The 17,747-nt window shown below is 38.0% G+C and overlaps 1 protein-coding gene across 3 annotated transcripts in view; it reads right to left on the reverse strand.

The window, feature by feature from the left end:
- LOC111867295 (serendipity locus protein alpha) overlaps positions 1 to 17,747 on the reverse strand; it is a 34,436-nt gene that overhangs the window by 15,936 nt on the left and 753 nt on the right. The window contains exons 2-8 of one of the 3 annotated variants that reach the window (XM_023857018.2): positions 16,376 to 16,576; positions 15,595 to 15,795; positions 13,952 to 14,128; positions 11,853 to 12,146; positions 8,874 to 9,023; positions 7,038 to 7,212; positions 3,203 to 3,405 (exon numbers count right to left, since the gene is read on the reverse strand). In XM_023857018.2, coding sequence (XP_023712786.1) covers positions 3,203 to 3,405; positions 7,038 to 7,212; positions 8,874 to 9,023; positions 11,853 to 12,146; positions 13,952 to 14,128; positions 15,595 to 15,795; positions 16,376 to 16,576 — 1,401 coding nt within the window. Of the gene's footprint in view, positions 1 to 3,202; positions 3,406 to 7,037; positions 7,213 to 8,873; positions 9,024 to 11,852; positions 12,147 to 13,951; positions 14,140 to 15,594; positions 15,796 to 16,375; positions 16,577 to 17,747 lie in introns of those variants that run through there. The other 2 variants (XM_023857020.2, XM_033752623.1) reach the window with 2 other exon arrangements.

Here is a 17,747-nt window from a genome sequence, read left to right on the forward strand (position 1 = left end):
AAATTTGGAAGCATTAAAGGGGAAACAGAAAGCTTAATCGTAGCAGCTCAGGACCAAGCAATCAGTACAAACTATTTTAAGAAGAAAATACTGAAAGAAGAGATCGGAAGTAAATGTCGACTGTGTAAAGAATACGAAGAAACTATAGACCATTTAACATCAGGATGTCCCGTTCTGGCGAAGAACGAATATATAGTAAGGCATGATAAAGTTTGCATGCATTTACATTACTCAATATGTAAAGAATTTGGAATCGAAGTATCAGACAACTGGTACTCACACGTGCCTAAGTCAGTATGTGAACATGAGGATATAACGGTGTTATGGAATCAAGGCATACAAACAGACAGAGAGGTTCTGGCAAACAGGCCAGACATAATAATTAAAAACAAACAAAAGAAAACGTGCATACTTATAGACGTATCAGTACCATCGGACAGGAATGTAGTACAAAAAGAAGCAGAGAAGAAATTAAAATACAAAAATTTAAGTATCGAAATTCAGCGAATGTGGAATGTGAAATGTTTTGTGATACCAGTGATTATTGGAGCCACGGGTACAGTTACCAGAGGGCTGAGGAAACATTTGGAACTAATTCCTGGTAAACACTCCATAGATTCACTGCAAAAAACAGCTATCCTGGGAACATCACACATACTACGGAAAGTGCTACAGTGCGAAGCTTGAAGCCTGAGTGGTGAGGTGCATCACTGGTCCAAGCAAAGGAATACCAGGAAATAAACCTGTGACAAGAGATGACGATGATAATAATAATAATCCAAAGTACTGATTCAGGGTACACATTCAAAGGAATGGGATTTCTGTCACTTACTATGTTTAATATTATCTATGAGCTTCCAAGATTGATTCATTTTTATTAAAAAGAAAAATTAATTGAGTCTGAGAGACTGCATAGGTTATAAAAAGCTGTAATGCACTGTGAAACTGTAGAATGTGTGACAGTTTTATTGCTCTCTCCAGATAGGTGGTCTTTGTTTATCGCAAAATTAGACAAAACACAACACTTTCCTCTGTGATTCTCATGGTCTCATCCATATATTTTACAATACCAACCATATTTTTTTTCTGAAGATATGTAGTTAAAAGAATTAACAAAATAAAGTAGTAAAAATGATTTTACAATGGTATCACCCATTTTCTGCAGTGAAGAGTGTAAACACTCAGAAAAGTGACTTTGTGTGACAAGTATGAAAAAAGGCTCAATACACAGCCCAGTATTGCACTTCAAAAACTGAAACTCTGCTCTATTTTGTTCTGCACAGAACACTTGACATTGCACTCTTTCTCTATGTACTGGGAAGTGTTCACTGCGATATAATTCAAGTCTGTTCAGTTGGCTGGCTGAAGGGGTGGGCTGATATTGAGGCATCATTCACCCTTTCCCTTTAGGTCCCCGGCCAAGGCAAGTATAAAATTTCTGTGAGATATCTTACACCCATAAGATCTAAATACATAGGTAAAACAACAGCTTTCTAGTTCATTTCAAGATTTACTTGCTATTGGAGTAACTGTAATGCAGGTGCTTTTGTGCACACACCTTATATGCTACTTGCCACCCTGGAGTAGTGCTGGTCCCAGACAGTTTTGAAAATTCATTACAGAAATTTCCTTCCATTAGAGGACAATGTACATATGTTATGGTGAAACTAAATAATTGGTAATCATGAATAATAACAGAAAATTATAAATAATTACCAAAACAGTCACAATCGCAATAAATCTTGCAACAATAATAATATTTTACTGGTAATTATGAATAATTACCAGTTGTTACTAATAATTATCACTGTTCAAGGGTTCAGTTAGACAGAAATTACATACATCATTGAACATACCAGAAAGGTACTTGTTTTTTCACAGACTGTCACAAGTTTCGTATGTTTCATCAGATTCAGTTTTGTTAATACTAAAGTATACATATTTCAGTACATGAAATAATTCATTTCATAAGCATATAAACTATTCCCCTGGAGCCCTAGGGTGTCAAGTGATTGTGCTCCATCTGTACAAATAAATGTAAACAAATGTCTGTTCCACCAAGAGCTGAATAATTCCAAAATTCAGAGGATATTAAAGAGTTTCATGCTTACTTAACCCACTAAGAGTTCCTGTGTAGAAGGTCATGGTTTTGTAAGAGCAATGTCAAATGTGTGCAGTCTGATTTCAATAGCTTTCATATGAGAACCAATTCTGATGTGCTCACTATATCTTCAGCTCTAAATGAGGCATTGAGAACTTAAGTGACATAAATATTATATTATAGCATCATATTGTGTGTGAAATGTAGGAATACTAGCAGACAAATACAGGTTTATGTAAAGAAGTCAAATACCTGAAGATGGGTCAATGAGCTGAAACATATTGTAAAAAATGACAAATGTATGGTGTATTCATATTTCTTATTGTGGTGACCAAATAAAATAAAGTGACACGAATCCACCTATGAAAGTATATTTGTTATAACACTTTCTCTTTCCATTTTGCAGCCATTCATATTGTGTTCACAATCAAAGTAATAATAAATAATTTTAACAGACAAGAGGCTGTATTATTTAGTAACCAAATAAGTTGGCCATTCTGTGTTCAAAGCAGTCAGAAACTGAATATATGACAAAATATGTGTTTCTGTTGTTTCTGCTGTGTGTATTTCCAATGTTCTGTGCTCTGCCTCATGATTGTGTGACTGGTTTCATGTATCAAAACACAAGAAGCAGCAGCATGGATGTGCAATTTCAACTGAAACACACCACATAAAGGCTTCTGCATTTACAAAAGAACATGGAACCCAAGGTGTCAATGTAAGTTGGGGGTGGATAGTGAGGTTTTGTGCAAGACACAAACTGAATTGTGGGGAGGTCTTCCAGCTTCAGTATGTCAGATTCTGGAAAGTATAATGCTGTAACAGAAATAAACAAAGGGGACTGGATTGAGATTTGAAGATGCTGTTTAACATTTACACTTATACTCAACATGAATATTTGTTTTTTTTTTAATTCAATACATTGGCATAACATTTTTTTCCTTAGAAAATGGAGCACATTGCTTCTTCAAGACAGCAGGGTGAATGAAAAAGTAGGATATATAGAAAATACAACAACAATGTACTGACTCTGAACTGAAGGTTGGTGTGCATTTCCAGAGTTCACTCTCCTCTTATTTCCATAATGCAAAGGTCACATACCTGACAGAAGGCTGCTGGATCCACAATACCATCTATGAGCTCCTCCAGCTTAAGGACTTCTGACTGCCAGTGATCAGACAAGATCTTAAGGTGATTTCTATGAGGTGTTCGGCCATGATCCAAATAATAAGCTGTTAATGATGGCACTAGTTCAGACTCAAGAGATTCCAAGCTTGCGAGGCAGCTACGGATCCCTAAAATTCCTGAAAAGAAGTCCATTGTGATCTTTTCCTAGCTTCAATGTTAGTTAACACTATCCAGTCTCATTTTTTAGCAGTAAAATACCTTCACTGCTATAGATTCCAGATGATGTGCTTTTGCAAGGTTACAGAATATCATAAAATTTCAGAAAAATTAGTCCATTTTGCTTTTACTGATTATTTTGCAGCAAAAGATACTATTTAACATATGAAATGTCATATGTGTTTTATTTATTTATTTATTTATCACAGATCAAACTTGTAAAAAACTCAGTGTTTCTTTGTCAGCCAAGGTTCATGACTGAAACAACAAAACCTTCTTCCACAAGAATTAATCTGGAGACAGATGAATCAAATCTAGAGTTAAGATGCAATTTTGATACTGAGAAGACATGGATGTTAGTATGTGTATAGCAGTATATAGCCTTTTGGAGCTAATACACAAATTAAGGAAAGTAAATCAGGGGGCACGCAGTAGCATAGTCAGTTGAGGCATTATGCTATAAGCTGGAAGGTTGTGGGTACGATTCCCGATGATGTCATTGGATTGTTCAATTGACCTGATCCTTCCAGCTCCACTATGGCCCTAGGGTCAACCCACTCTCTAATAGAAATGAGTACAAGGAATCTTCTTGGGGGTAAAGGGCGACTGGCACGTCAGGCTGATAACCTCACCACCATCTGTGAGCCAACTATCTACAAAATATGGAGAGCACTATCACTGATTTCCACAATTTATAGTTCACTGTGACACACGCACTAGGATTCTCTGCCTGCACTAGTCATCTCCTGGGAACGGAACTCAACACCATGCAGAAAATACAAGGCATGTGTATTGTTGTGAGATATCACTGAACACATGCAAGCAGGACGGACACAAAGAAAATACTGTTCCAGTATTTTTGGCCATGCGTGTTGCGGGCGTTGCCTAGCAATTGATTTACATGTATTGTTGTCACATGCTTAAGCGAGACGTTTATTGTGCCACTGCCTAGCTCTACATATTACATTACTCCCCTCTTAAGGCTGTTCATCCCAAATAGCTTAGCACTGTGTCAACATTGTTTCTTTTCTGAGGGTTCCTGCTCGTGGTGTCTTGCCTTCCTTACTGTTGCTCTCTTTTCTTTTCCTCCTGTGGTGGCTTCTCTCCAGCCACTACCACTGCTCCTTCCTTATGGCCAGCTTGTCCCAAGAGGTTCCCTTATAAGGTTCCAGTTAGTCCAGGTTCTCACCAGCATCCAAAGGTTTTCTTCATTCTACTCTTTCCAATGGTGGGCCATAACTCCTGTGGTGGCCGGTCTCTCACATATCTGGCTCTTCTTACCGTAACATTGCTAGTAGGTTTTTCTTCGTGTTTGGAGGGGACAGACCCCCCCCACAATGTTCAGTCCTCAATTTTCCACTCTGGAGGGGGCTGACCCCTCTACAAGGTCCAATTCCTCATTTTAGCAACCCACTGGATATCCCAGTTGCTCACTTCACGAACTCCAATCCGAAAGCCTTCCTGTCGAACTCCTCTGCTGTCCACTCGAACTCAAGATGCAGCTGTCACGTTGTGCCTGGGTTCTTTATTCCAATTTTGCATTCCAGACACTTCCAGCATTTCTTCTTGAACGTTTGTCCCTTCAGAATTCTTGGTTCAGTATCATCTTTGCCTTGTCTCTGAAGTCCATGTTCCTTGTGCTGTGCCACTTCTGTACGGTGCGTCATCGTCATTCCAGCAGCTACCAATTGCTTCAGGGATACACAACTTCCCCATGTCTGTTCCATTGGCTTCCTCAGAGAGAGCGGCTGCCTGCCGCCTAATCTCTTCCTGAGCATCCACACTCTCCAGGTTCCTTGCTCAACCTTGTCCCTGGTCCAGTTATTACTGATGATGTCCCTCTTGCATGGTGGGACACATTCCTGTAGGCGATAGCCAATTCCTCCAGGATTCACAATCTCCTTGGGTCAGTTTCTCTGGCTTCCTGCAGCGCCCTGCAACTAGATGCCAGTCCCTGTGCCACTTACGCAGCACTTTGTCATTTTCCATTGCAGCATTTTTGTTGGAAACCTTCCAATGCCAGCTTCAGATTCCATGTCCATTGAGGTTAACTCCTCGCATTCCAGACAGGTCATTGTCTCTTTCCAGCATGCCCTCAGGGAGCGAACTGCAGCCTCTTCTTTAGGAATCTCATGCTGCTCCACTACAGCTTCCTTTTCTCCAGGATTTGACTCCATCTTCTCCATCGCTTCTTGGGAGTCCATCATCCCCTTTTGATCATCCTTCATATCCACTATCCAGGCATCCATCTTCTCTTTATGTTCCATTTCAGGTTCCAATCTCATCTGGTTGGCATCTGTCTTGCCGTGAATGGCTTCCAGCCTTGCCACTCGCCTTCTCAGTCGGCTTTCCTCTTGGAAATCACCTACTCGTCATAGGCCTTTCTTTCAGCCTCCCTTCTCTCCATCATTTCATTAAGGGCTTCCATTTGTGCCTTCCTTTTTTCTCACTCAGTGTCTGCCTCTAAGTTGGCAAACAGTTTCCTGTACTTGGCGTCTCTTTCCTCTAGCAGGCGGGCCCACAATGGTTCCAACTTTGCATAGTAGGCATCTGCCTCTTCTATTTCTCCTCTGTTTATGACAGCCTCCCTTATGGCAAGCATTTCCCTTATTTATCACCTCTTTTGTTCCATGATGTGGTGATATAACTACACAGTGCAATCTCAAATCAAGTATTTCAAATGCACCGATCCATTTACTTCATACACCAGTTGTCACATATTTATGATTGTAACCACTGCTGATGAATCCAATACAATGTTTGGATTTATTAGCACTTTGGTTACCATCTCTCTTAATTACAATTAATACAGCATTACCATTGATGTCCACAATTTACAGCTCACCATTACATACACACATATGCATTAGGATTCTCCGTCTCCACTAGTCGTCTTCTGACAACGGATCTCAACACAGAAACTAGCACTCCAAATCACTGTGAAGTCTTCTTACCATTTCTTGTTCAATCACCCTGGAACCTTGGAACTCAACTAAAACTCATCTCAGCTGCAAGTGGACTCTCGTCATATAGCCACGGTACAGACAACATAGAAAACACAGTTCTACTGTTGCGTGGTGCAGACCACACAGAAAACATAAGTCACATGTGTTGTTGTGTGCTGTCACCGAGCATGCGCAAGTTGCATGGAGACAAAAAAAACATTGCTCCAGTATTGTTGGCCGTGTGTGTGTTGCGGGCATTGCCTAGCAACTGATTTACATGTATTGTTGTCACGCGCTTAAGCGAAATGTTTAGCACGCCGTTGCATAGCTATACACGTTACAGTACCATCTGCAAAGCTTATATTAAAGGTTCAGGAATTTCAGTCACATAATGTTTTGATGAAAAGCCAACTCAGGTTATTTTCATATATACCTATTTACATAGCTGCTGAATTACTATACATTGTAGTTGGATAAGTTATAAAATGGCCCCATGAATCTAAGACAATAATATATAAGCACATAATAAGTTTTTTAAATGGCAATAAATTATATCATTAACAGAAAGAAACAATGGGATGGTACAGCTCTAGATCATCGAAATACATGTAATACATTCTCACAGCATAGAGGTACTGAAAACATACGTTTTTCATCCCCTGAACAAGCCATAGCAAACATTCCAATTTGCATGATTCGATCCACATGTAAATCCAACGCAGATACCAAGACTTCCAGATCCTCAGCATGGCATCCAGCAGCAGGAATGTTACAAGATGCTTTCACCAGCTTCTTTAATGGACTATATGGTTCACTGAACACCTGACAATACACACAGTAAATAATCATGCATTGAAGAACAACAGACAAAACTGAGAACTGTCCCATCTAGTTTGGAAATCCAAAATACTGTACACAACCAATTATACGAGGTTATTTTCCTCTTCAGATTTATTTATAGTAAAAAATATGTGGCTGCATTATATTTATGAATGGATAATATATAACAAGAACAAAAAAAAAACTGCAGTTCCATTTGTGGAAAAATAGGCATTTGGCAAGTGTGACATATCTCAGAATTCATATAGTATATACTGCATAACACATGCAGAGTTAGTGTGAGTGAGCGAGTGTGTGCGCGTGCATGCATGTGAGTGGTTTTACAGGTGTACCAGTAGCTATGGTTGTTTCAATTTGTATAAAATTCAATTCCAAAATTCATACCACCACCTGCAGTAAAATTCACAGACAAACACACAGAATACATATAATGCCAAAACATTAAGACATATTATAGCGATCATTTGCAAGGCTGTCAAGCAACATGCCAAAGAGCTGGAAGACATGGGACTCTTCATCATAAAGTGGATATACAGAACAGTAAGGAGTTCCCCAGAGTGTTTACAAAGAGTTGCCAGCTCTCCACTCAACAGATATCTTCGGGTTATGCAAGCATGCCCAAGTCAAAGCCATGTGATCGTGATCTCCTTCCTCCTGTTGGAGATGGAGGACTGCAACACCTACAAGGATAGTTTCACTGCTCATACTTCGTTGCTCTGTATGAGTCCACTTACATTGCAAGGCAGACAGAATGGCATGAAGAAAATAAGAAAAAATATCAATACCTATAGGTCATTCAAATATTAAATCTCCATGCAAAGCCACTACCTTGGTAATTACATCAGTGAAGCCTTGATGCAGGCAGAACCACGTGGCCAGGTATCCAGCAAAAGACAACTGATTTCACTGCCTTACAAGGTTGGAACTACTGAAACTATGCAAGGCACTTAAAGAGTTCATGTACAGGTAACACTGCTGAGGCTGCCACCAAGTGGAGAGAACAGCTTTGACATATGGCATAGAGTTTCACCATATAAACACTACTACGTTATGAAAACAGTAGGAAGGAATCCCGTCTTGATAGACAAAGACACTACCAGTCAAATCTTGAATAAACAACTTATCACTGTACACAGCTGTGTAGACCACACAAATGGAAAAAGTTCCACAAAGTATGAATGTGGATGAGGACAGATGTTCTGCCTCTTATGTCAGACAAGTAGAAGGTTGCAGATATATGTCAAGGTGGAATTATAGTCTGCTATACAAGCAGCAAGCATGTATTAAGTCCCAGTACAAGTTGGCAAATACACACAACCACAGTCTGAGAGATTCTCATGTTCAACTCATACTTGCTGTAGCAGATGGTGTGATGTACCACGCCATAAGTAAAGTAATGTGGGTGTGTTTCCAAATGTGCTGCATAAATACAAAATAAACTTGGACCATAATCTTGCAAGTCAGTGGCAGTGATTATAAATTGATCCAACCAAAGTAGCTGTTTCATTACTGACTAATGTCTGACAATCATCTTATTCAGTCAATGGTTAAGACAAATGTATGTACAATATTACAGTGACAATGTCTTTGCTACCACTCAACCAAAGAGAAAGTGACTGAAACAGAACAAGGAACAAACTTACCTCTAGTACTAATCTAAGCAACGTGCGGTTAATCTGTTGCTCTAGGGATTCCAAGACCTCAGCAAGAGAGTAGCAACATAACTGACGGACTGAGAGGTTTACTGTGTCTGAAGCTGATTTTTTCTTCATATCCTCAAAAACATGTAACACCTGAAAATTATTATTATTATTATTATTCATTCTACATGGCTATAAGCCATGGTTAAATGAAGGATGCTCAGAATTATTAGACCAAAGACACAAGCCAAATTGCAATGGCTACAGGATTCAAACAAATTTAATGGGGATAATCTAAACAATATAAGATGTGAGACCAGAGGACATTTCAGGAATAAAAAGAGGGAATATCTGAAAGACAAAATTCATGAGCTTGCAACGAATAGTAAGAAAAAGAGGAAGAAAGTGACCACTAGGAAGACCAAAATGCAGGTAAATGAACAGTATAAAAAAGGATCTGGCTTAGGATAGGGACCAGTGGATGACTCTTGTGATCATGGTTATGAACCTTCAGGTTCCATAAAATGCTAGGAAGTTCTTGAGTAGCTGCACAATTGGCAGCTTCTCAAGAAAGGCTCAGCTCCATGAGTGATGAGTGATTCATTCTACATTCTATAGTTCAACATATAAGTGATGCAGATTACGTCATAGAAATACGGCATTATATCTAGGGAATTTGCAGTAACAGAATTAAAAAATGTATGCAAAGACAATACACATACTTTCTCATTTATGACTGATCTTGATTATGTTACTGTGGCAATGAAATCAAATGTTGCTCTGCAGATCACTGTTTGTTGCTGAATACTGAACAATTACTTCAATCTAACCAGTGACGTCAGTTTCAACAAACTGACATTCTGTGTCTGGGTCCCTAGTGCACCTACTGTTATTTTACTGAAGATACCATCTATGTAATTCTATTTAGGGAGATGCTCTCCATAAATCATTCAGATTTAATTGGAATCATTAGGTAGTGTTTTTGAGTAAATCACCATTTTTTGGAGGGGGGGATTCATCTGAAGGGCTCCTGTTTCTGGAACTGTAATGCTCATAATCACTGGGCACTGATTTGTGACAGACAAACTCTTGAATACTGAATATGAATAAAGTCCAACATTTTTGATGAGTTATTAATTCTCATTTTCAGGACACTGTAACTGACTGGCAGATATCCTCATCACAAAAAAATGGAAAAAGAGGTTCTGAGAATATCTGTAATCAGATTAATGTACCCATACAGAAAAACTATGCATCATATTGTCACACAGTATTGTTATACTTACAAAAATCTTGCCTGTGAAACCCACACAAAACTATATTAATCTTGGATCCTAGTAACTACCAGTATATCTGTGATTCTCATGGGAAGCTATCAGCTGTCTTGAATAACAACATAAGCAATTAGGGGAAACTAGGTGATTTGAGGTGAAATCACATTTTATTTAAAGCTTGGAATATATTTTTGACCCATCCTGAAAAAACTAAAAAATTTACTTTTTCATAGGTCTAATGAATCAAATTTATTGTATATTAACAGTAACAGTCTTGAAGCATTTTAATGATTAGCCACCTTACTGACAGGCCTGAAGGACATCTATAAAAAATATTATTATTTTAACAGTCTTTCTCACAATTTTCCTATCCATGTCAGTTTTCCCCAGCCTTGCACTCCCTAGCTGTGCTATGGAAAGGAACTTGATATGGTCTGACATGGCAGATATGCACCTAACAGATGATAATGACCCTAAGCTTCATATTCTTCCCTCATTCTCTCTACATACTACTATATTTTACCAAAGCATGTTTTAGCAATTTAAAAATTATTCCCAAACCAAGGCAAACCTGTAAAGAAGTCTTTGTATGTGATCCACTTTCTGCCTTCTAATCCAACAGTAAATGAGTAATCTTCTTAGAAACGCCCTTAGACATTCTCTTAAATTTTCTGATTTGTTCAGGTTGGACATTTGTTGTCACCACCAGTACTGTCTAACAACACTTCTCCAGATTTATTGTTAGCCACTTAGCTAGTGTCAGCTATGGTAAGGTTACCAAGGCCAGACTCAAGAGTTAATAACAATGCCTATAAAGCTATGGATGTTCTTAATTTTGCTGGACAGAAGTTTATTGTATATGCCATGGTAAAAAATGACAAGCTGTTAACAGATCACCATGGTGATGTCTATATCCAGAACACATTAAGATGTGTATCATCACACAGCGACACAGATTTTTGCTTCATAATTAAAAAGTTCATTCATTCATTCATGCATTCATTCATTCATCAATGGCTCTACAGCCCTTTGTTGGGCCCTGGCCTCTTCTTCAGTTCTGTAATCCTTTTTACATAGATGGTAGGACCCCTTGGACGAATTATCAGTCCATTGCAAGGCCACTACCTACACACAGGACAACACAGAATAAATGCACATACAAACATACACGCCTTGAGTGGGATTCGAACGCACCATCCCAGTGTCCAAGTGAGCAAAGACAGTTCATGCCTCAAACCGCCAGTGTGATTGGCAATTATAATTTTTTTTTTAATTCTCTTAGTGGGGGGTAAAATCCAACTGGGTTCACTCGGCACTTTGAACACCGACTGGCCTATTGTAGCCTGCCCTGCGTGGTATGATGGATAATTTGGTGGAATAAAGATTGGCAGGGAAACCGAAGTACTCAGAGAATGCCCCAGCACCACTTTGTTCACCACAAATCCCACTTGACCAGACCCGGATTCGAACCCGGGCCGCCGCGGTGGGAAGCCAGCAACTAATCACTTGAGCTATGGTGTGACCTAACATCGGCAATTATAAGTTATTGGATTTTATTACCAACACACACAGGAAAAAAAAACAGCCATACTGGAGATCTCATTGAACACATGGAACTTTTCTTCCGTAAGGTTGCCTACTCAAGGTATGACATATCTTTTAGAAACAGATACTATTTTATTATGTTTTATACTTATAAAATTCTTACTTTCTGACAGCTCGCAGTAATGTCTGCAGAATCATTTGCAGTTGACACTTGAGCTATAGCCATTGCATGACAAAGAAGTTCATCTAAAATATGTTTTACTTGTGGTATAATGTCAGTAAATTCTTCCTCAACTTTTATAGATGCCAGTATTTCCAAAACCAGGTCCATCTTCTGCACAAACTGGCCACCACTTTCTTCCCTCTTGTCAGCTTCTTTTGACATTGAAGTATCAATCACATTCAGTAGCTCGGAGATACACCACTGCATTCGTGAGAACAAGTAGGATCCTGACTCCTGGAAAAGTAAGAAATTTCTAGAGATGACATTAATAAAGTCAATCCTAAGTACCAAAATTGATTCAAAAGTCTTGCCTATATACAGATCTTATATGCACTTTGTAACCTCATCTTCAGCTACAATAAAATGATTCTACATCCAGAGAGTCAAGAAATCTGGCTTTTGTAAGGTAGACACTGAGGAGAAACAAAATTAAAATCTGACATGTGGTGGGGTTGTACAGTTCAGTGTTACCCATTTCATTACTTGCTGGTTTCCTGTGGACACCATATTGGGTTCTGGCAATAAGTTTGGAAACAGTTGACAAGACAATTAGTTCAGCTATTTTTTCACCATGTGCTGCCTCAGGTGCCCAGTAGCATCCACATGTGATCTAAGGTTTTTTTCTTCAACTGGTTTTCATTTATCGGATGTCTCTCTTTTTAGTCTATCAATATGTCAACTCCATTTGTTTCGAAGTCTATCTAAAGTTTCGGTTAACATTTATTCAATCAGTTTTCTCATATTTTTTTCACTGTTATTTTAAACCAGCACAAAGAAAAATAACAGTATCCTTAACAACGAGTTGCTTTACAGTTATTGTGACTAGTTGATGATGTTATATTTTAGCGTCCTGTTACACTGATTCATGTCCATGATTTATGCTGACCGTCTTACAGTGCATACACTTTTTGACCCTACTCTTCACTTCCACAACACTACATGTTTCAGCACTAATGTGCCATCTTCAGGTGTCTTTATGCATGTTAAACTATTGTACTGCATGCCATAATGGCACATTAGTGCTGAAACATGTAGTGTGGAAGTGAAGAGTAGGGTGAAAAAGTGTATACACTGTAAGACGGTCAGCATAAACTATAGTTGATGATGTTACTGAAAATGATTCAGCTGCACCCAGTTATTTGCAATTGTATGCAAACCAAACAATTAAAGCTTCTAACTCAAAATATGTCCTTTCTTTCACGTCATAACTGAAAGCTAAATGCAGATTTTGCAACACCACCATGCTGTTGCATATTCTATGAAAATTTCACATTAACAAAAGTGGCACATTTTTGAGGATCTATTGCCCCCAAAGTGGAATTACCATTGCTCCCATCTTGGAAATTCGTTTTTCCATCATGCTGGTGTTACAGATGGCAAGAAATTAGAAAATACAAATGCTGGACAGACTCAGGCACCACAATGTTCATACCAAGTTCCATGAAAATCTGTCAATTTCTACAAAACTTATTACAGAGGACAGATACACAAACATGACAGTGCCATAATCAAACTTCTTATTAGGAAAGTATATAAGTGCCAGTATCATCTACATAAACTTTCTGTAGCCAAAATATCTGACATCTTGGACTGCAACTACACTGTCAGCACAGGTTAGAACCATACTGAAAGTAGCAGGAAATATTAATGTTCCCTATCTAAAAATCTCATCCCCATAACAGTAACCATTTTATCTTAATATTCAAAAGTTCAATAACTGCATGGCATTTTTTTAATTTATTGGGTTTTAGGAAAATCAAAATGTCTCATCATCACTCTTTTCACAAATTTCAAAGCAAACAGGTAGAATTTTGTGAGATTCAAGATTCTCATAGTGGTAATTATGAAGATTATGGTCTTCAGGGATGTGATCACATGCACTTTGAAAGAGAGTTACCAGTATTTCAGAGGAATCTGCTGCCTCAGTCTTCAGGGTACAAAAGTCTTTCTTGGAAATTTGGCACGTAGCAAAGTACACAACATCGCATCCCAGGGAACCATAATATTGAAAGAGTAGAATATCACATTAAGAGCCTTACCTTGAAAGTGACTGTGTCAGTCCATCCCTCTGTCTCATACATTTTTAACATTAGAGGAATGCATTTTTGAATCTGGCTTCCACACAACAGTATTAAATTCCTTTGTTTCTGATCAACTAGATTAATGACAAAGGCATTCAGTGGCTCCCTACAGTGCAGTATTTCTTCAACAAAAGTCTGAAAAATTGCTAAAATATCATTTTAGAGTAGGTGGTAATTTTCTCAGTGAAGCTTAAGCATGACCTTTGGAACTTTCTACTACACAATCAGGAATGTATGATGACCAGAATGCTTTAATCTAACACACTAAAGTTCTTCTGAATATGCATACAAACCTGAGATATTTGTATGACTAGGTATACAGAATTTCTATGAGGCAAGTTTCTCAAACCTCACTACATCAGTTCTCTAATAGCAGCAGCAAAAATGTCTTATTTACTCTGCACGGAACAGAAAGACTTTAATAAGGACCAGACTTTCTGCAAGAATTTCAAATATTTCATTTCAACAGACTGAGGATTATGACCACTACCCATTTGTATGAACATAACACCAGATATCATGGTTGACTGTTTAGTACTCTGTCATATGTGGGAGGTTCTGGGTTAGAATCCTGATCTGAAGACTGGCTACTCTAAGGTTTCTAGTGGTTTTCCTGTCCCTCCACGTGAATTCTGGAATTATACATTAAAATAGGCCATGACCGCTTACATATACCTTCCAATTTATTACCCACACACACACTCCACTATTTAATATCACATAACTTATATAGTTAAACAAAGGATCATTAAATAATCTAATGATCACATGTTCTCATCAACATTCACCACAGTAGGAGACCCAGTAATCTTGAAGTAAAATAATACACTTTCATATAGAGGTTTTTGAGTTCAGTCCTCAGTCAGATCTGTGTATGGATTTTTCTACTCACTTCACCTCAATAAATGACAAAAGATGTGGGAATGTGAAGAGTAGTTTGGAGCTACAGTAAACTCTTCCAGCAAAATCCACGCTGTGGGTGCCATCACCACAGAAATGGGTAGGGGTCAGAAAGGTTGACACGGACCATATCTGGAGGCACTACACAAATAAGAACATATTCACTGGAAGTTCAGAGTGGTTATAAGGTTCTCACCCATGCTTCAAGATAAAATGAAAGAGGAACTTTGTAATCAATGTTATATAGACAGCTTAGTCTGCTGACACTGGGACATTGAGAATTCCTTGATTTAACAGCAGTTTCAAAGTTCTCCTCAGTCATTTCAGGATAACACCTTGAATTATACAACAGCTTCCATAACATCCATACTCATTCTGTTAATTTCACTACACATAATCACATTCCTCTGCAGCTGTGGCATTGCTGCTACATTTCAGAGGCTAAGCCCATCTAAAATAGTATGCTCCACAAAACAACTTACTTTTATGTACAACACTGGGGCCCACCTAGCCTCCTGTACAATGTGCATCTGGGGCTGTTTTCCTGGAGATAAAGTGACAGGGGCAGGAAAATGAGCATTCACCTCCATCTAATGCTAAGGTCAAGAATGGTGGAGCTATACCACCACTCCTCCATACATCTTCATGATGTGGTGCTTAATTAATTAAGCTCAGGGATAACTTTGCCTTATCATACCTACCTTAAATTTAATTATGATGTGGTTGCCCTTGGCTCTCTGTAAGTCACAAAGAGCACTATGACAATTTGACAAGGATTCCTGAATCTTCTCCTTTAACAAGGAATCTTCAAAAAGCAAAACTTCATACAAAGACTCGATAAGATTCCTGCCCACCACCTGTATTTGTGTTGCTGTAATAGCAGTCCTGTTTTCCACCTGAGACTGGCATGAAAAGAAATACAGAATACAACTAAAACTTACAATAATTTTTACTTCACCTCAAAACAGATTTTGCTTGGTAATGCTATTTTAAAGACTGGAGCATTAAGAACACTATTATATGACAAATTATATGCAAGATATTGTGAAGTTCTTAAACACCTAAAACCACACACTTGCAAGTCACAAAGAAGTGTAAAAAAAATATATTATGTCTTGAGGTGTGGCTGTGACCAAATTAAAGAGAAAAAAATAACATGTCAAATCTCAGGTTCTCATAGCAGTGGCCATGAAGAGTTCTGTCTACTAAGATATAATGCTGTGTTATCTCATGAAAGTCAACAATGGAGGCAATATGTTCCTGTGAAATGTTAGTGCACTTTCACCTAATTATATGTTGTTATATCCCAGAAGATAGAAGGTAGAATGCAAATTACAAATTTCAAACTGAATTCAGTTATGTTTCACAAGTATTTTTAAACATTACATGTAATTAAACCAGGTTGGCATCTGCCTTCAGAACTGCATAAATTTTACACTTTAAACTCTATGACACAGCTAAACTTCATGATTAGTATCTTACCAGTATAAGTTCATAAACAGCATTAAAGTCATCTAATGCTGCTTTTAGTTGTATCTTCAATTTTTTGGGGTATTCTGATCCTTTAAACTCAGGCAACTGTGAAAGACTTTTATGTATCTCTCCCATGATACAACACACAATTCTTGCTTCTGATTCATTATACATATTTTCTGCAGCTTTGTATGAATCCAGTTCCGCAACCTAAATATGTAAATTCATAATACATTCTGTTGGAAGCATGTACACATGGTTTCTAATGGGAATCAAAAACAGACAATTTTTATCAGGAAGTAACACAAAGAGAATTACACTGGGAAGTTATTTGACAGCCAAATTTTATAGCCAGTCCAGTGGGAGGAACATTACTTGTGTGAACTTCTGTGCATTTTGACCAACGGCGCACTCAACAAGCTTACAAGCCAACAAATTACAAACAGAAATCACCCACATCAGTGCAGTTGCTAGAAGTGGTCCCAGCTGCTATGCATGCACACCATAAAATGTTCACATTAAGTTCATTATCATTTCATTTTGATATTACCTTTCCTTTAACTTTCTCATATACATAGTATTTATGAGCAAGTATTGCGATCACGAAAAAAAATTGTCTATATTTTGACGTATTTGCGCATTTTCAGTCCCCCAGATTACAAAAAAGTAGTTTCTGGTATAATGTCTTTGTGTATGTATACATGCATTGTGTGCCCTTGTGAGCAACTCGCTACTGTCTGAACAGTTGAACAGATTTTATTCATTTTCTGTGTTCAAGCATTTATCCATCTTAGATCAGGTTTGGATGAATATTATGATTCCAGCTCAAAAGATAGGGCCCCAAAACACAAAATGGCAATTCTCTTAAATATGATTTTGATAGTTCAGTATTTATGGAAACCTTATTCCTAAACAGAACTGCATAGGAAAATGACACGTGCACTGGTAGCACATATGTGAAAAGTCAATTTGCTCAAAACTGACTTTGTCACTCAGATGGTCTTTATTAATGTGACCAACAGTAGTCTATAAAGCAAGAATCAATTTCATTTTCCAGGTAAAGTAGTCAAAGTCAATTTTATATGAGAAAGTACACACAATAGCTTTCCACTGATTTTTTCCTTCTTGGAACTGCAACATCCTGAAACTTATACCAGAATCTTCTCCTTACTTTCCACATAGGTATTGTACATGAATGCTTATTTCAATGTATAACAGCCATTGTGACACAATATAACTGAATGTTAATAGGGTAGCAGGGGCTTGGGTTTGCAACCAACAAGCACCAAATATGTAAGTTTGTTTTATGGTATCTGTTCAAAGATCTATGGAGTCATTATAAAAGAGAAATGCTAACTTATATAGTCTATTTGGCTGTTAA

Source organism: Cryptotermes secundus, unplaced genomic scaffold, assembly GCF_002891405.2.
Source record: "Cryptotermes secundus unplaced genomic scaffold, Csec_1.0 scaffold1475, whole genome shotgun sequence".
In the NCBI taxonomy this organism is placed as follows: Eukaryota; Metazoa; Arthropoda; class Insecta; order Blattodea; family Kalotermitidae; genus Cryptotermes; species Cryptotermes secundus.